This window comes from Asterias amurensis, chromosome 2, assembly GCF_032118995.1.
Source record: "Asterias amurensis chromosome 2, ASM3211899v1".
NCBI classification, from domain to species: domain Eukaryota; kingdom Metazoa; phylum Echinodermata; class Asteroidea; order Forcipulatida; family Asteriidae; genus Asterias; species Asterias amurensis.
The window spans coordinates 23,596,958-23,618,235 of NC_092649.1; the positions used below are offsets into that span (position 1 = coordinate 23,596,958).

Sequence of the window (21,278 nt, forward strand, 5' to 3'; positions counted from 1 at the left end):
TGTTTCAAAGTAGAATACAATGATCCACACACACTTGCCTTGAAATTGCGTGGTTTTTCTTTTACTTTGCGAACTAACACGGTCGGCCATTTATGGGAGTCAACCAACCGTGTTTGTCGACGAGGTAAAAGGAAAACTACGCAAATTCGAGTGATACTTGTGTGGATCATTATATTATCATTTTAAAATATCTTTCTAATCATATGCATTTTATAACAAACGGTACAAACGCTTTTCAAAGACCAACTCGACCGATTCAAGGCAACGTGTTCCTTTAATATTGAATTTATAACATTACAAAATTCGGCAGCTTTTCCAAGAACATTAGCACAAGAGTTTAAAAAGCGCCCGTTATACTTATTCACGTTCACACTATATGTTTTCTTAATTAGGATGGGGATGAGGCGCTTCATGACGTCATCAGCAACTTGGCAACATTTAAAGTTTTGTTGATCGTTAATGAGACCGTTTTCCATTCAAAACGGTATCAACCGTTGAAATAGTTTCAAACTTGGTTTTCATGGGGCTTATTTGGTATTAGGTGTTGGCTCAGTCACAAATTCGCAATGAAAGTTCGCATCACTAAACTTGTTGGGCAACCCCTGCGAAACATTCAATGCGAGGCAGGGGCCTTATTCATGAAGCCCTTGTAAATTGGTCACTTACGTGGCTCTAAGTAAGACTTTAGTAAGACTTTAGTAAGCTCTCCAACGTCAAAGAAGAAGCTGCGCCCCCAGCAGCCTACACTACGAGTAGGATCATGATACCCTTTCACAAATAAAATACATAAAGTTTGTTTTAGATCCTTGTCGTTTGATTGATGGAACACTCATCATGCCACCCTTTATTTGTACCATGTTTAATGTGGAACGGCTACAATTTAATATAGGAGTCATAAACCAAATGATGCATGCCTTCACTGTCACATAAATCACCAAGGTGAAACCTGGACTATTCGTTTTACATACAAATTAAATAGTTTTAGTTTCTGTTCCATGTGCCGATTAAAAAGAAATAAGGTCCACAATAGACCCTTTGTCTGTCTCAATTACAGGTTTCCACAGTATTTAATTCAGTCTTACACCGGGCAACAATGCAGTTTGAACTTGGGATATCACTTTCCATGCAAACACGATGTAATGTACCTATACAAGCTGTTTATTGCTTCAGTCTAAGTAAATGCGAAACACAATCTGGCCAACAAGTAGTTTGCATAATAATCACAGGCCACCGTAAACAACATTCCCTTGTTCCATGTATATAGTTTGGGTAACGTAAGACTGAAAATCGTGTTTTAAGGTAGAGGCGTTGGCTTCTATTAACTTTCTTCAATAATAATAATAGAACACTGAGTTGATTTTTGATTGTTGTTGTTTTTGTGAGGGCCTATTAGGCCCTACACATTCTCTTCTACAATAGATTACCACAACCCATTATACCGCAATATATCGCGTTCTCTCTGAGCTGACTCTCCACTGGGGGGTTATGCACATTGCGCACAAGCATGTATGGTCCTAAACAGTCATGTAACATTTCAATGAAATACTTGTTGCAAATTGGACACCGAGTTTGGGGTGGGGGAATTATTTCTGAAGTCAAATTGCTTTATAATGTTACCGTTCACTATGGAAAAGTGCTTGCGAAACTCAACTCATTCGAAAGACTTATTCAAAGTGATGGACCGAGGCAACTATTGCTAACCCTTTGACATTGAACGTTGAGTATCTGTGATCTATCAAGCACAAAGGCCTGTTGCCGGGAGTGGTTTCAATTATTTGGATATGAGTATTTATATAAAAATTAAACAAACTCATATTCTATTAGTTAACTGTTGTTGACTGTTGACACAGTGACTGGTGGCATAAAAGTGTCACTCGACACACCACGTTACCATCGCGACGTATGGGATACGGGCGCCGCTAGTTGGTCAAAATACAAGACTGCTTGTATTTATACTTTATTATTAACACAACCCGCAGTTGGCCGGGATAGTGTTTTTTTGGACTAGCCAATAATTTTGCCGAGATATTCGAAACAGCGTGTTTTATGTGTTGTCGGACCTACCCTACATAATGAAAAGAAGAATGTTTTAACTTCGAATTGCTGAGCAGATTGAGAATCGTTTTGGAGTGTTAATATCCTAAAGCGTATCGGTAATAATTAAACAGGAGAAAGACTGTAAGGTAAGATTTTAAACTCATGTTTGCCTAAATATCCCCTACATCCATGGTATGGAAATCTATATGACATCTGTGGAACTTGGCCGCATTAATACCAACACCAGCTTCTTCTCACAAATTCCAGAGCTGACAAAAAATGGCACGAATGTGGAACTACCACGTTACCTTCATTTTGTGTTTTACAAATTTCGGTTAAAGGGAAGGTACACGTTTGGTAATTGTCAAAGACCAGTCTTCTCACTTTGGTGTATTCCAACATAAGCATAAAACAACAAGCCTGTGAAACTTTGAGCTAAATTGGTCATCGCAGTTGCGAGAAAATGATGAGAGAAAAAACACCCTTGTTGGACAAATTTGTGTGCTTTCGGATAGGAATAAAATACTTCTGGCTATATAATAGAAGTCTTTTATTATTTTAGTGGGGAATTACCTTTCTCAAAATCTATGCTACTTCAGAGGGAGCCTTTTCTCACAACGTTTTATACTATCAACAGCTCTCCAATGCTCATTACCAAGTCAGTTTTTAAGTTAATATTTGTTTTCAGTTATTACCAAACGTGTACCTTCCTTTTAATAAGCTAAGCTGAACTTTTATATAGGCCTACTTTTAATAATATCATCTTTATTGCTGTCCAAAATCGCAGACATTATACACATTTCATTCATGGTATACATATCATTAAACAACTTAGCACAGAATCATGAGTGTGAGTGTATATATACACAAGGAGGTATGTAAATGTTGGAGACGCAGATAATGTGTAAGACTAATAAACTAATGTCAATTTTATTAGAGAGGAAAATAATTCTTTACTGAATTTACAAATTATTGTTGTGTTTTTTAATGTAATTTGTGCATTTTACAGACACTGCGTAAAAAAAATAACGTTTGTTTCATGTAACTTTATTTGCTGCGATGTTCATGTATTAATCAACCAATGGATTTAGAGATCAAACTGTTTAATGAATCCAATTGCCAGAAACACCTAGAAGATTGAGCATTTTTCCACTACTCACTTCAACTATCATTTTAATAAACCATGCTGCAAGTTTAACCCCAATGACATTCAATCAGTGCCTTAACCATTATGAATGAAGGTTTATTCTCAAAACACTGAAATGAAGTAGCAGCCTACAATAAAATCACATTGCCCGGACTGTAGCAGGTAAACTCGGTTATTTTGTCATGCCGGAAGACACTCAAGACATCCTATGCTGCAAAACGAAATGTGAAATTTCTGTATTTCTTCAAATGACAAGATTAATGAGAAGCCGAACATTGTGTGGAGTTATTGTACGGATACTGACGGTATAAGCACTACACTCTGCCAACAGCAATTATTATTATTATTTGATCCGATGATTGGCTTCGCCAAAACGCAAAACTCTTCACATTTTGTATGGATGCCATCTGTCAACAGTATTCAGTTAATTTACAAAGGGAGGTTATAATAGTCTGTAAAGATAATGGTAAATGAATGTAAGTTTTGTCTCAATTTTAATTTCTGAAAATAAGTTCAAATTCGCTTATCAATTAGTATTTCGCTTGTTTAACCCATGAACAAATCCATCTAACTTCCGTCAGACCTAAAAAATAATGCGAGGAGGCGTGTTTTCCGATATTACTTGGGTTCATTCAATTGGCATCCAAAAGGTATATAAGTTGCCAGATGTTTCTTCCGGTATGGAATACCCACTGCAAAACTTGACGACCTTTTGGGTATCACTGTAAACTACTCTTTGAATTCCATCAACCAAAAAATTCAGATGAAATAATGACTCATTGGTTATGATATTTGTTGAACATTTTCAGGAGCATGCTTGATATGTTTTCTCTTTCATTTTATTGTTAAAGATTGAAAGCTTCTCATATCAGTCAATCAATAATGATTTATTTTGCAAGCAAATGTTTCCTAATTGCATCGTGTGGATGCTCTCAGAAGTGTTGGATTATCTGGTAAGCATTTGTGTATATTGGCAGCGATGACACTCAGTGTTTGACCTATATAACAATAAAATTGGCCTCTCCCTTTAAAGAGTATAAAACTTGATGTTCAAAAATATGTAAAGAACTGCACGAAGTTGCACCATTAGATTGCCAACCATTTTTTATAAAATGCATATGGTTAGAAAGATGTTTTAAAAGTAGAATACAATGATCCACACAAGTTTGCCTCGAAATTGCGAGGTTTGCCTTTTACTGTGCGAACCAACACGGTCGGTCATTTATGGGAGTCAAAATTTTGACTCCCATAAATGGCCGACCGTGTTAGTCGATGAGGTAAAAGGAAAACCACACAATTTCGAGTGATACTTGTGTGGATCATTATATTCTACTTTCAAAATATCTTTCTAACCATATGCATTTTATAACAAACGGTTACATACGCTTTTCAAAGACCAACTCGACCGATCCAAGGCAACGTGTTCCTTTAGAGTATAAAACTTGTTATACAAGAATCACTTTGCGTTCAAGAATATGTGAAGCACGAAGTTGCGCCATTAGAATTGCCATCCTCACAAATTTCCCACCTTTTTTAACGATTCCTTTGAGATTCCATTGAGATTAAATATCAAATGCACATGACAAGTAGACTAACGCCCGGACGTTAGTCTAGTCATGCGCATTTAGCATGTATTCATAATTATTTATTGGGAGACCACCAACATAGGGCTAGATAGCTCAGTTGGTAGAGCGCCGGCACGTTAAACCGGAGGTCGTTGGTTCAAATCCCGCTCTAGTCAATTTTTCTTTGTTCAATCCTAAAATCATTTAAAAATGTACCCAGTCAGTTTCCCTTGTGGTTTATTATTTGATATATCAAATAATAAACCACAAGGGAAACTGACTGGGTACATTTGTAAATGATTTTTTAGGATTGAACAAAGAAAAATTGACTAGAGCGGGATTTGAACCAACGACCTCCGGTTTAACGTGCCGGCGCTCTACCAACTGAGCTATCTAGCCCTATGTTGGTGGTCTCCCAATTTTGTCAATATCTTTGTTCGGGGGTGCCTGTCAAAAGCCATTAAACCACAAACTGCCGTGTAGCCAGGGATCACACCCGGGTAACGATACAACCTGGGAAGCGGCAGACAGGGGATCACCTTAAGGGGATGCGACTTTTTATATCAGATATCAAATAATAAACCACAAATATATATATATATATATATATATATATATATATATATATATATATATATAAACGTATACCGCACACATTACCTGTCTATACCCCCTCGGCGTTGGAAGTTGATAAACTAGTTCCCGAGGCGAAGCCGAGTAGTTTGTCAACTTCCAAAGAGGGTCGGGATCTCATAGCGACTTCAACCGAAATAAACCACTGTTTAACTATCATACATATTCAGATAATGGTACAATATTATTTATAAGCAAGGGAAAATGACGACTGAGAATTAAAATGCATCAATTGTTTTCACAAAAACCTACTGGCGCATGCGTAACAGACAGTTCGCCGCTCGTAAAGCGCATGACAAGTAGCCCGGTTCTACTTGTCATTCGTATTTACCATAAATGGTTGAATATAGGCAGGCGGCCTGCGCCTCTCTTAATATTTATGCACGAGTATGTCACAACTTTAAGCGTTGAACAAGGCTATACGCCTCTCTTAATATTTATGCACGAGTATGTCACAACTTAAAGCGTTGAACAAGGCTATACGCATCTCTTAATATCCATGCATGACGTCATTTACCTAAAATTGAGTCCATTTGCACTCATGCATACAATTAGTAAGAGGGCATATAGGGCAGCAACTGCAAGAGCGGTGGCGGACGTGCGCCTTTAAGCATTTTTGAGGTATGGCGGACGTACGTGTTTGTACTGTCGTGTACTGTTTGGTTTGGGTGTATAGACTGTATTGAATATGACGTCACCGTTCATATATCTGCCCTGCAAAATGGCGTCTGTGCGCGTTTGCGTGGGGGTGTGTGCGTGCATTTGCCGTAGAAATCTAACCCATATATATAGAGTATAATACACAAGCCTTTTTAGTGTTGCAGCATTGTGTCCGTAATATCCCAAGGATTATATTATGGCCTCATTTAAAAAAAAAGGAATTATGACGTCATGCATATTAAGAGAGGCGTATACTCCCGCACGCGCTTGGTTCATATCAAAGCATGGCACGTGATGTTAAATATAGACCAAAGAGAACTCGACTCTCGGTCATGAATATGTATGAGGTATAGTAATAATTATCGACTGTTCAACCTCTAAGCTATTTGTTGGTGTTTTTTCTCCTTTTTTTGGTGTTTTGTTATTGTACGTTAGCATTTTCATGTTTTCTCTGAAAATCAGTAAATCTGGCGCCGTATCACTCCTGTACTCGTAGGCATAACTCCACTCTTAAAAATGACAAAATAATATATTAATAGATAAATAAATACATAGACATAATAACAGGCAGACGAGCAGACATATATCAAGCAGATAATTTGTTATCTCTGGAATATTTGATATTTACTTTAGTTAAAGTGAACATCTTTTCGAAAACTCTGGCCGCCAAGGACTTTTACATGTTTGAATCGGATGGTATATGCCTACATATCTTATTGTATACTAGACAACAGATTTTATTGTTTAATATTTTTGTTAAGGATAAACCATGGCACACATATATGAGAGAGTAGTTCGGCTTATCTCCAAGGATCCTTCAAGAAGACATGAACGAGATATTGAGTCGCTTATTCCGTGGTTTCAGAACATGAGCGGACTCTTCAAAACACAGAAGACAGGTAACATCCAACGTGTTTGTATGCAATATCGACAACGAGCAGTTATGCTTAAAGGCAGTGGACACTATTGGTAATTACCCAAAATAATTATTAGCATCAAACCTTTCTTGGTGACCTCAGATTTAGAACTTGAGGTCTCAAAATCAAGCATCTAAACGCACACAACTTCGTGTGACAATGGTGTTTTTCCTTTCATTATTATCTCGCAACTTCGATGACCGATTGAGCTCAAATCTTCACATTTTTTTTATTTTATGCATATGTTGAGAAACACTAATTGTGAAGGCTAGTCTTTGACAATTACCAATAGTGTCCCCTGCCTTGAAGCAAAAATTACTTCTCTAATAAAAAAAAATCAACATTCTTCTGTTGAATTATATTTGGTCCCTACCTATTTACAATTGATAGAATCGAAACGCGTTGGAATTTGTCGCAGTTTTTGTTCATGTTGCTTTGTTTGCACATCATGAGTAAGTTACCCGCGGTGTAGAACGTTATTGCAACTTATAAGTAGGCCAATAATTTAACAAGTTTGGATTGAAACTAACTTATTTGCCTTATAAAATTTGTAATCCAAACTACTCAGTTGATACGATTGTTCGCACAGACCTTTAAAGATGCTATGTCAGATTGTTGGCCCCAAACATTAAAAAATAGATTTTTTTTGTGTGAATGGTATTTCAAAGAGTATCACCCGCTCTAACGAAAAAAAGTTAAACTTTATTTTAATGGTCAGGAACCATGACAAAATTTTAAAACTTTTCTTATAAACAAATACAAATTGGTCACGTGATATATTGTCGGGATGCCGACAAAAACAATTTTTGAGCACTTTATTTTACTGCTACTAATAATTGGCGGACTTTGTCGGGTAATGGCTCAAATGAAAGCTTGTAACTTTCTCGACCCCCATCAAAATACCTTTTGAATTTTAAATCAAAATTTTTTGGTCAAATCGGCAAAAAATCTGACATAGCATCTTCAAGTTCGAACTAAGTTGGACCAGACTCTAAAACGTTCTGAGAAACGACGTTTGTGAATGGGCTTACCAAATGCTCGTTTTGACTTTGTTTTCATGGGTTTCTCTCTCCCCCCTCTCTTTCTCAAATGTTTGTGACCTATGCCTACTGCCCGTTGTGGATGCATTTCGTATAAATCGCTCCACTATACAGAGATATCAAGCCGAACTTTATATACATGAATTCTCTGTTTAAAATATATTGGCCTTCTCACAGAAAAGAAATACCAATCAGAAAGCGTCCTGAACTGAATAAATAAATAGTTATTGTTAACTTTGCTGACAAACCAGTGATGTGTGAAGAGTGGGGTTAATTGATTCTCATTTTGGAGAGATGTCTAATGCTGAGAATCATTTGGTTGAATTTTCGTTTAGATGTGGTGAAGGACATTGTGCGGAATTGTGAATTTAGGTCAGTACCATCGGATAATGTGATCATCAAGCAAGGTGATAAAGGAGATTGGTAAGTAGAATTTACCATATGCTACATGGTAGACTCAAATCAAGTACTTAATTGACTTGTCGGTAGACATCAATCGACTGGCCCAACGACCCCTGCCAATAGATGAAGACATTTGATTGCCTGATCTGTCCGTCACTTATAATTAATGATTAATGAACACATGCAGTAATAGTGTCCATATGTGCACAATTTCATTTTGACATTGCTCATAGTAGGGTTCACAATGAGTATTTGCCTTTAAAAAAAAAGTACCACTGAGAAAGCTTCCATTAGAAACGCCCTAAATGCAAACTTCTGAACATTTGTTTCTGCCTCGTGTATGTGGGGGGGGGGGGGGCTTTCAGAGCGCCGCCCCGCTGGTTACGATAACTATATCTCAATGCAAGATTGTCTCATTTTAACCTTATACCATTTACGATTCATTTTCAGTTTCTATATTATTCTAAGCGGTACCGTTTCCATCTATATCAACCAGACGTTAGAAGAACAAGGAAACATTCACAATCCAAATGATCTCGCGAAGGCTAAACGAAAGGCTAAGCAACGAAGTCGCTCAAACAGTAGGCCTAGGCAGATTGGTTTACCCCTACGTGAACGGAGTAAGACTACTGTCCTAACAGATACACCCAATGCTGTAGCTTTACAACGACGGAGGAAGAGCTTCGCTGACCATAGCGATATAGTTGAAGTAAATGGCGATGATGATGCTGAACAATTCTTAAAAGCAAACGCAAATGGCAAATTTCTCAAGTTTCCGGCAGGATATCGACGTTCAAGCTTATCGCAGTTACCTCATCCGAACCCAACCAAGGAGTCCCGCTCACACACTTGGCTTTCAACTTACACGGCGCAGGATGCAAGCTTCTTTTATAGTGAAGACGACCAACTTGAGTCAAGTTCAAGTGAAGATGAAGCACAAACAACATCAACTGGGAAACTGGACAGGACAATGTTTGGTGTACACATCCGGGAACTGGGTAGGCAAACCAAACCACAGTTGATATTTCGGGGTGGAAACTTGGGGCTTACCCAATTTCTGTCGTTTTTTTCTCGGATCGTGACCTATATAACTTTGCAATTCAATTGGATACGGTCTAAATAAACAAATTACATAAAAATGCACGTGCGTGAAAATAGATTAGTCCTTCCCATTAAATACTAAGCTTATTAAATTAACATGTATGTATAAACAATGGGTTGAAACTCCATAGCTGGAGCCATGTAGACGCACACTTAAACACTTATCACGCCGGCCTCGTTCCCAGAGGAGATCTCACCACCGCGGCTATTTTCCAGCTAGCTGGCCCCTGTCTTTATCAGCAAGGATAAAGACATGGACAGGCCTACTTGCTTTTCAGAACTAGTGGTTTCATTGGATACAATTATTCGATAAACGTGCAGTGACGTGTTCTGATTGGTCCGAGGCATGGGCGTCAATGGACATGTCCCACAAATCTTTTGGAGGGTGGGGGACACAATATCAACACCCGCCCCCTCTTGTTGACCACCTTTATCATGAAGCCCAAGTTTTGCACGGTGTAAGACCAAACCCTGTGTCCCGCCATGGGCAATAATCCTGGGGCAAACGATGACACAACCTTTTGAAGGGTACCGGTGGGGACACTAATGTCCCCCTATAAATTGACCCAAGATTGCACCAAAGAGCATCTAAACTGCAAAGTTTTTCCGGGCCCTTAAGCGGGCCTGGACCCCAAGCCGTGAAGGCTTTTCACACGAATGCCCCATCGTCGACAGATTTCCACCTCCCCCAAATATAAAGAGTGGAAGAGACGTGACCCCCCATTCCCCCCCCCCATTTTTTAAGGGTGGGGACACATATCAAATTCCCCCGTGTCTTTGACCACCTTTATCATGAAATTCAAGTATTGCAATATATAAGACCAAACCCTGTGTCCCGTCTTTGGCATCAACCCTGGGGAGGGGGGGGGGGCAATGTTCCCCTAGTTTTCGTTAACTCGTGTGTCTTATAAGGGCACGAACGTGCGTGTCATCTCCATACCTTTTAGTTCAGTCTTGTATAGTAACTGTATGTTTACTTTATATCGGTGACGCGCTGTCTGTCTGCCGTTGCCATTACGCGGCATGTATGGCTAGTTCGAGCGATATTGGTCATGTTTTACCCATTGCAAGTAACTCCGCACCCAAGACTCTGTTCCATTTGACACCATATTCAATTGAGACGTTTCTACGATTGTATTCTTTTCCGCAAACCTCGCGTACAAACATTGCAAACAACACATCTTCATCTTTTTCATTTTGTTTTTAAGAAAGCTCAAGTATTTCCAAAATCCAAAATGGCCCAATCTCTACTGCTCAAATTGTGAAGGCTTATTGTTCTGTTTCGTTTGCCAATTGCACCACAAAGCATCTAAAATGCGAAATTGTTCCGGGTCTTATAAAGCTGTACAATCTTGCCGCGCCATTTTTATCCCAGATTGATCAATGAGTAGGCAATACCTTTCGCTCGGTCCCAGAGGATCTAATTAGAACGGTGTGCCAAAATGCGACTTTTAAACAACAAAATATTTTAGGCTGAATGTAGTAAAATTGGCCCCTTAGCTCTTTCCCCTACTCCATGTATGGCCAAACCTTGGCGATAAGGAATCGATTCGTTTGACCATTGTGGCGGAGTACAACCAGAAGCTGGAGCCCACACTGGTAGCCTTGTGGGGTGTCGTGGCCGAGCGGATAAGAACACCGAATTCAAGCTCTGGTGCTTCTGTTCATCAGAGTGTGGGTTCGAATCCCGGTCGTGACACTTATGTCCCTGAGCAAGACACTTAACTATAATTGTTTCTCTCCACCCAGGGGTAAATGGGTACCTGTGAGGGCAGAGATGGTTCTTGTGATTGGTTTAGCCACGTAGCGCATGTTAATGTTGCACAGGCTGCATACTCCCCATCAGGGAGCTGAGATGGTTTAAGGAGTGAATTAAGGCCCAGTGACCAGGGGTAATATATAGTGTGAAGCGCTTTGGGACGCACACCGGGTGTGAAAGCGCTATATATAAAAACGGGTTATTATTATCTTTATTTTGTCAAGGCCTTCGTAGCTGATGAGACAAAGCATGGGTAGCCGCAAAGCGTCAGCGGAATTGGATTGGGAGGCCACATTGTAGCTTTAGCAGTGTTTTGTTGCATTAATAATCATGATTTAAACGTCACTCATACTAGTTGGTATTAGACACTGTACTAAAATCGCAAAGAGTTCGAAAGGCCACCCGAATATGCCTGAGTTTTTCCCCCCACAGAGTAGGCCTATACAGTGATACTGCTAATAACACATATTGGTGTAAACTAATAAGTAAAACCAAAAACTCATTTTCTTTAGTCCCGATGCAAGTTCATCCTAATGTTTCATCATGGGTATGAAACTATTTCCCTAAAGTGGTGCTTAGGTAAACTTTTATGCTAATGAATGTTCACATCGCATGATTGGTTGTGAAGTTTTGACACGTTGGAAAAGGCCCTCTCTGTGGCCTTACCGCTCTCGCATGTGGTTGGTCTGTGTGTTTTTTTTTTTTACCAATAAGGAATTTATGATTGGGAATAATGGGAATAGAATTTTGTAATAATTACCCTTGCCTCCGGCTCAAATAATTATCGCATCCCGAGTATACTGGTATTAAACAGTGTTCAAAACCAGCCAAGCACATATTTATTCCCATAAATGCTCCTCGTCTGTTGCATCCAAACAGTTGTCTGGTGAAAAAATGGTGTCCGGTGCGCATTTTACGTCTCAGCCCGTGTTCCAAATCTTGCACGTGATTCGGGAAATACGTGGATATACAACAATGGTGAAATCGTCTCATATTTCTGAAAAGTTTAGGTCTCACTGACGATTCAATTATCAGTAGGGGTCAATATTAACTATTTGTAAGTGGAGGCATGTAGGCATAGTTAGCTAATTGCCTATTATAAACGAGATAACTGACGCCCCGCCAGTTAGAAGTGGCGGTGTCACACGGAATTCCGTCCGCCTGAGATTTTGTCCCCATTGGGAAATTAACTTGAATTGGAGGATCAAAGATGGTTCGAAATTAAGACCTTTCTTGGTACGAGTAATGGAGAGAGGTTCATAGTCTAAAACATTGTGAGAAACGGCTCCCTGTGAAGTAACATATAGTTTTTGACGAAGAAGTAATCATCCACAAATTGGATTTCGATACCTCAGATTTAGAATTTGACGTCTCGAAATCAAGCATCCGAAATCAAGGGTATTTTTTCTTTCAGTATTATCTCGCAACTTCTACAACCAACTTAGCTCAAATTTTCACAGGTTTGTTAATATATGCATATATTGAGATACACCAAGGGAGACTACTGGTCTTTGACAATTACCAATAGTGTCCAGTGTCTATTGCACATAGTTCGCCATATTGGGAACAGAGTCTCATGCTGGGGCGGTAATTCCAGTTGACAGAAACACTACACAGGAAAAGATATATCACCACGTGGTGAAAGGAGAAACGTAATGTTTCACTTTATGGGCGGCTTACGTCATGCGTAATCTGAATCTTTTCAGATATTTTCCTCACCAATGGCGTCTGTCATAAAGCAACGAACTAAAATCAACATTTGTGGTGGCTCGGTGGGTCAGCATCTAAATTTAGACGAAATGACCTCTAACATCCACAATATGACATTTTCTCGAAAATATACATTTGGCCTACTTTTACAGGACGTTTTTATTTGGTTATGATAGGTCCCGGCAAGAGTTTCGGAGAGTTGGCGCTGGTAGAGACCAACTTGGTGAGAAATGCTTCTGTTATAGCTGACCAACAGACCGATTTGATTGTAGTCAACCGGGATCTATACAATCGCTCTTTGAAGGCAGCCCAGCAACAAGAGTTGGCTGCGAAAGCACACTTTGTCAATAATTTCCCATTGTTCAGGTGAGATCATTATTGTGGCTATAACATCACTTCTTAAGTGCCCCATGTCACCATTATGCGATTTTTAGCCAACACCTATCATATACTCCTCTTTTGAACTTTTACAAAATTAAATAACTTTTCTCAATCATGATTAACTCATCGTCACGGAGGAGTTCAACTCTGGAACATCACCGCTAGACTACCAAGCCGTCTCCAGTTCGTTTAACAGTTCGGTGCCATTATCACATTGTGACGGTGTATTCTTTGCCCGAGACCCGTTCGGTCCCAGCCAACGTCAGCGAGTGGTCTGGAAGGCTGGAGTCGTCGGTTCGTTTCGGCGACAATTTACCACCAGGCCCGTAGTGCAACACAGTCAATAACATCCACACCAATAACTGTAATATATCCACTCTCAAATGGCGGAAAGGGTCAGCAATGACAGGAACGGACACAGTTCAATTAAAAGTGACTGTGACTTAAATAATTTACGTCAATACGCCAATCTCTCCTCGCCTACGTCACAACATCTACTTAAAGTTATTCGGCTGATCTGTACTGACACTCACTTTCTCTTTAATTAAATGATTACAAGAGATAATTATAATGTAGGTTAGGGTAAATGATTGGGTATACTTGATTTTATGATTGACTCACACTAAAGCGTGAGGCTCCTTCCCTGATTATCGAACACAACACTCACGTCAATTTATATGGTCTGACTCTGACGGTCGCAGTACAGGGAAAGAGAACGGCCCACGCCCGCTCTGTCATTATATACTGTGTACGCACTAGGCTGGCACCCTCCAACAACCGTTACACAGCCCGTTACGAGACAGCTAGGTACTAGCCAGGGTGCGTTGCCTAGCCTCCTAAAAACCTTCAGCCAATCACCACCAATATAAACTGCATAACGTTACATAATCGCCATCTCTCTCTTACCACTTAGCTTAATCACCTTAAAGCGCGAGTCGTAAAGAAACTGAGATGGGTAACGCACGCAAAACAGAATAACAACAATACCAGGGTTACACCACAACATTCAATCTGTCAGCGGCCACTAGATCAAGCTAGGCAATAGTGTGACCGGGTTAGCTCTCACTTTGTGTATAAAAAGTGTTCCCATATGTTTCCACATCAGAATACTCCAACATTAAAATAAAATAGGCTTAATTGTTCGTTTCGTCATTTGCCTTTATGTAAACAATTTTGTATACAAAGTAAACAAGCATTTACAGCTGATATGTGTTTGTGCGTCACTCAACCATTATTTTAAACAAGATTGTTTGCCTCATGTTTTAGTCACTGGACACCAAGACAGAGAAATGTTATGACGATGAGCCTGACCAGAGTGAAATACCAGTATGGCAATAGCATCGTTAAACAAGGGGAGAGAGTCCGTGGTATCATCTTCATCAGGTCAGGTCGAGCTGTTGTCTCTATAGATCCCATTCAACATATAGAGCAATACCCTAATATGTGTAGCAAAGCAGCCAGGAGCTTTGCCAAGGAAGTCAGGTTGGTAGATAGGGATATTCAGACCAATATCAAGTTAGTTACAGCTTCTCAGTAAAAACACACAAATTTACATTGCAATAGTTCAAGTAATTTTTTCGTGCATGGATAAATTAAAATAAAAATGTATTTGATTCCACACTTTGTCAAACTATCATTCCTGCATCTTGTTGCAATGTTTTTAGTAACTCTTTGTTTTGTTTTACTCATGCCATTTACATCACTGGTTAAAGCCATTGGACAATTTCGGTAAACAGTTTTGTCCAAAGGCCAACACTTCGTGTATCCAGCTTATGTATAAAATAACAAACCTGTGCAAATTTAGGCTCAATTGGTCATCGGAGTCGGGAGAAAATAACGGGAAAACCCACCCTTGTTTCCGCACGTTTCGCCGTGTCATGACATGTGTTTAAAAGAAATCCGATATCGAGAATTGATAATTGTTTGAACGTTTTCTGAAAAAGTAAAAAGATTCATGGAATAATATTTCAAGAGAAGTCTTTCACCATCACCTTTTGTAAACCCTGTAAGTTATTTGTAAATCTGTGAACTTTTTTTGTTCTGTTCCGAAAGTGTGTAATGGCTTTAATTATGAAAGATGTTCCTTTGAATGGTTAACTTGTGTTCCTTTTGTTTAGACTTGGTAGAAGAAGTCGAACAGCATGCCCAGGTTCCTCAGACTATTGGCTTTCAGAATTGAGAAAATCAGGTCCCCACAAGGCCCGTCGGCGGGATGGCTATGCAGCAGCTGAGAAGGAGGTTAATCGCAAATCCATTCAGCTCTGTGCCATTGGATCGAATGACTTCATAGGTTGGAATTATTTCATGTTTTTTCAATCCAGACACTACTCAGGGAAACTCCCTTTCATTTTCAAACATCTGCTGAAAACCTACCTGTTTACTCATTTATTTTTATTAATTTTGGTTTTAACCCATACACCGATGTGTGTTAGCACTGTGTACTCAGTACTTTCCCCGAGTCCTTTAAACAAATATCACAGGCATGTTAGTCGGGTGGGATTCGAACCCACGACCCTTCCAATTCTAGAGCAGTGTCTTACCAACTAGACTACCGAGGTTGCCCGGCAGCTAGAAGCAGTTCGAATCCTATGTTTTGGCGGCGGATACGGGTCATTAATTTTTGTTGAGCGCTTCGGGACTGCTGTGTGAAGCGATACACAAGTGCCGTTCGTCATTAGTATTATTATTATTACTATTTGCAAAACGATCTTCAAATTGAAGTTTTCTTTGTTGAAGTCTCAATTGGCTGCCCAGTATTTTCTTTGATACCAACAGTAACCCTTCAGTTTATTTGTTTATTCTATATTAAGTCTTTTGATGTAGTTTTAATGCAGAATGTATGGCCTTACATTTCACAATATGATTTATTATAAGTTGCACAAAACAAAGTGAGCTGTCAATGCAAGGTGTGAAATGAACACACAACGAAAAACACAGGAATAATTGTCTTCTGAACTAATATAATGGAAGTTTAATGGAGTTATATGAACCCTTGCTTTGCTGAATACTTGCTTGCAGTTACAAATTGTGAACTTTAAAACAGCATTTGTTTATAAACTTTAGTTTATGCGATAGTATGCAAAACAACTTGAGAAGTGTTTGACAAGAACCATCTTTTGATGTGTTATCACCAAGTGAGCTTTTAGATGACCCTCACTACAATTCACTCTGGTTGCTAGAAAGAATGTAATTCAAGGCTCTCTGAATATTATCTTGTTGTTGTTTAGGTGATGTTTCAGTCTTCCTTCACTTACCAACCTATGTGTCAACAGTAACCTGTCTTGAACCAGTGGAGGCACTGGAATTGGATCTCAACAACTTCGAGCGGCAGGTCTTCAAAAAAATTCATCCAACCTATGTGGCAATGAGAGAGATTGCAGAGTTGAAGCTGGGATGTCGTGTAGATAGGCTACGTGATGAACAGGTACAGCCCAAGCTGGGTTTTCAATGTAAATTGTCTGCCGGGGAACTAGAAATATGGGCAATTTAACAAATTTAGGTGGGAATTTCTCCCTCCCCTAAATTGATTAAAAAAATATTTGATGTAATTTCTTGAAAGATTCTTATCCCATTTAAAGATGCTATGTCAGATTTTTTGCCCCAAACATTAAAAAATTTATTTTTTTGAGTGAATGGTATTTCAAAGAGTATCACCCGCTCTAACGCAAAAAAGTTTACTTTTAATGGTCAGGAACCATGACAAAAATTTAAAACGTTTCTAAATAAAACACATAAGAATTGGTCACATGATATATTGTCGGGGTCCCGACAAAAACTAATTTTGAGCACTTTATTTCACTGCTACTAATAATTGGTGGACTTTTTCGAGCAACGGCTTGTAACTTTCTCGGAAATCAAAATGTTGGGGTCAAATCTGCGAAAAATCTGACATAGCATCTTTAAGCACTGCATTATAATGTCTACTAATCTGGAATGATTCCAGCATTGAGGTACACGTAGATCGAGCAACAATGCCATTAATTGAGGGTCAAGGTAAATTACACTAAATTTACCTATGAAAGACATGGCAGAAGCACCAATAATATTAAGATACCAATAATACACATCATCTACCTTAGTGTATAATAATCCTACCACTTTGTGGTCCCTTCTCACCATCTGAGCTTAAAGCCTTTAATTTTGTGTACATTGGAAGGTATACAGCCCTGTCTTTGAGTCAATGCTTGGTAAACTTGTGGAGTTGAATACCCCAGCAGCCATGAAGGCAGCATTAAGAAGGAAGCAGACAGAGGAAGAGGATCTTATGGCATCCCTCTTCACTCCAAGCTGGCACAGCTATCGAGAAAAACAGAGGCTCTTCCTCAGGAGGCGGCAAAGAGAAAAACGCTTGCAGGTTTGTTCCAAAGAATTGTGTCCTTGCTTTTATTTCTTTCTACCAATTGGCATTTCTCCGTACCTTGGGAAACAACAATTAATCAGCAACCAATTTTCAAACTTCTGTCCTTCCGGTTCTTTCAAGTTGGGATCTGCACAATGCCCAACAATAAATTTGTATTATGTTGTGAGCAGTGTCAACGTATAACCGTGTGAGGTTACAAATCTTGAATTTTGTGTACTGTATATTTGAAGGTACATATACAGTCCAGTCTTTGAGTCAATACTTGGTAAACTCGGGAGTTAAATAACCCAGCAGCCATAAATGACTCGGGATGTAATAATACATCACTTTTATTAAAAAAAAAAAATAGAAAGTTTGTTATGGACTGTGTCATGATACTATCAAATGTATTCTTTTATTTGAGCAGTCAGTTTTACAGTATTTGTTTATTGTACTCCTCTGTATGTGCATTTAAGTTCAGACAATGTGTAATTAAAGTGTTAATGTTTTACAGAATACACATAAAGTAAAGTCCCAAAGAATTGATGGTTAAAGTTTTGAATGTGCAAACAAATATATTTCCCCGGTTTATCATAGTATTTATTGTGGTCCGTAAACTATGGTTATGAATTGCCAAGAAATCCTGGACACATTTGAACTTAATGAACATTTATTTCTGTTTGATTACATGTACTGCTATCAGGAAATAAGAATGCAGCAAATGGCCCATGCAGCCAGTCTTGGTATGAAATTACGAATGCAAAGCATGAACATTGCTTCAGAACTGCCTGATGGGTCGGACACATTGCAACGTCGATCTTTCCAAGATGCTTTACCTGCCAGCTTACGAAGAAAGTCTATCCCATCACATTCAGCTAATCCCAGAGCAAGACAGCTTATTCACCAGCCAATGGCGAGTGACAAATATGACCGATTTTACTTGAAGTCTCAGATGGTGTCCATCCAGCAACGACAACCTGTAATTTCAACCGGCAACCTGCTTTCATCATCAAATGGACAGGCAGATGAAAAACAGTGATGCCTCTGATTAACTGGGCTCAGGTCAACTCCCATTGAAAATACAATGGAACTGACACATTTTTTGTTTAAGCCCGATTTACAACACTACCAACGCTTCAAAGAAGAAATATTTGTCAAAGTTGTGAAATAATAAAGATCCCTAAACCATCGTTCATTGTTCGCATCTCGATTGCTGCATTTAAAGTAAGCATGTCAAAAAAAAAATTGCACAAACCGTTTATTTTTTAATGGTTATTTCCAACCAAACGAAACCACTGCATGTGATGATGAAGGTTGATTGAAGTTCTTAGTTTTGTAAATGCATCTTCTCTTCCAATAACTCAGGTTGTGATAATATATCACTTTTATATATTAAACAAGAATGGTGTGATGACTCTTTCAGCTCATAGTAAACAGGCACTTTTGTTATTGACTAACGCTAGCATAACGGTCGGGAAACCATACCAACGAAAAACAGCAAGCTGCTACATCAATGGATGATGTCATCGTCAGCCAATCACCGTGCAGGAAAACCATGCTGTTTTAATGGTTGATTTTTTCTTATGGTGGGTTTTGGACTACCGGTGGAAATCGCTGTATCCTAACTGGACTAGGTACGGATCCGGTCTCGCTTTTAACATTTTCCGGGAAGAATATTAAATAATCTATCCACGTATACTATTTTTCGACTGTTGCTGACATTCATAACGGGACAATCTGTCGTGTTTAAGTGACTTGTTTTTGTTTCTTTTTGAAGCAATTTTGTACGTACAAATTTCTCTTTTTAAAGTTTGAGTTGTACCGATTTTGTTCATACAAAACGACAGATATGCTCTTTATTTCAATGTACTGCTACATTATTTCTGTCAATACTTTTCAGATAAGGCCGAAAAAGACTGAATTTCAGAAGCCCTTTGGACTAATTACATGTATATAATCAAACCAAGGTCACGCATGAAAAACCACACCAACCCTTGCAGATAGAACTGGGCAAAAGCTCATTAAAACGCATGGGTTGAAGGTAGACTGTAATGGAACTGCTATAAACTATAGTAGAGCTCTTGGGTTATGATCAGTTATGTATGTTATTCAATGTTATTCAGCAACAACCAATCAAAGGAAGAGATGATGGGGCAAACGAGCAAACACATTCCACTAGAGGGAATAAGCTTCTCACCGTGTTCACACTTGATCCTGCTAGGAGGGTCAAAGGAGGATCTGATCTCGCAAGGGCGGTCAAAGGGAGATCAACAGCTACTGTGAACGCGATGAGGACGCAGCACAAAAATGCTTGATCTCGCTTTCTGGATCTGATCCTCCTTGGATCCTTGTAGGAGGATCAAGTGTAAATGCGGTGTCTGTAGAACCTCTGAGGGGTGGTAGCCTAAAATAAATGATGTAAACAAAGCTTGAACTCGGTCATGATTTCATGTACACACAAAACCTCATACATGTACCATGGAATCCTACCTCCATGCATGTACCTACACGTTCTGTATCTCATTGGTTGAACTGAAAGGAAAGTAAGAGTGGGGTCATCTTTTTATCACATTAGTCTTATCCGTCACAACACCACAATTATATTGGTTTTAAGACATGGTTCGGGTAAAATGTTTTTTGTGTAGTAATAAAATTTGATCTAAATAACCCAATCTAAATCCGCCTCAATTACAAGTGGATTAATAATAACTTTCGATTTATATAGCGCCTAATAACTAACACTTAATTCTCTAAGCGCTTTACATTAGTGCCCTGGTCATAGGGCCAATAACATCCCTTTTTAATGTTTCTCAGCTCCCTTGGGAGTATACAACCTGGGCAACAGTTTATATCGCTCCAAAGACTTTTTCATTCACAATATCAACCTCTACCCTCGCAGGTACCCATTTATACCCCTGGGTGAAGAGAAGCAATTATAGTAAAGTATCTTGCTCAAGGACACAAGTGTCACGACCGGGATTCGAACCCACACTCCGGTGAAAACGCACCAGAACATGAATTCGATGCTCTAAACCACTCGGCCATGACACTCTATCATGTAATTGAGGACCATGATAGTAGAATACTATCATGGCTGCCTGTCAGTTTTAGAATTAATTTTAAAATTTTGCTGATTGTGTATAAAGCCCTTAATGGGCAAGCGCCTTCATATTTGTGTAATCTTCTAATTAAAAGGTCTTTGTCTAAATATTGTCTTCGTAGTTTTAATGACACTTCCATTCTCAGTTACCCACTCTGTAAAACTAAAAGTACTCTGTGAAATTGCGCTTTTGAGCGTTTTGCTCCTAAACTTTGGAATGCTCTCCCACATGCAATCAGGATCGCCAACAATACAGGTACCTTCAAAACATTGCTCAAAACCCATTTATTCCGCCAGGCTTTTTACTAGACTTTTACGTGGCCTTTTGCCGACTGAGGTTTTATTTTTGCTGTCTGACTTTAACTATTGTTCTCGTAATTTTCAGTGTAATTACCATTTTTAAATCTGTTTAAATTATTGTTAATATCTGTATATTGTTGTAATGCGCATCTGTACATATTTTTTATGAAACTTGCGCATAATAAAT

General features: G+C 39.0%; 1 protein-coding gene across 1 annotated transcript; it reads left to right on the forward strand.

Moving 5' to 3' along the window:
• Positions 1 to 1,980: 1,980 nt before the first annotated feature.
• Positions 1,981 to 21,176, forward strand: LOC139954253 (uncharacterized). The gene is made up of 10 exons (XM_071953972.1): positions 1,981 to 2,183; positions 6,804 to 6,941; positions 8,335 to 8,422; positions 8,852 to 9,399; positions 13,148 to 13,337; positions 14,619 to 14,834; positions 15,470 to 15,642; positions 16,580 to 16,776; positions 17,509 to 17,706; positions 18,395 to 21,176. The coding sequence occupies exons 2-10, from the start codon at positions 6,812 to 6,814 to the stop codon at positions 18,728 to 18,730; spliced, it is 2,076 nt and encodes a 691-aa protein (XP_071810073.1). The 5' UTR covers positions 1,981 to 2,183; positions 6,804 to 6,811; the 3' UTR covers positions 18,731 to 21,176.
• The last annotated feature ends 102 nt before the right edge of the window (positions 21,177 to 21,278 follow it).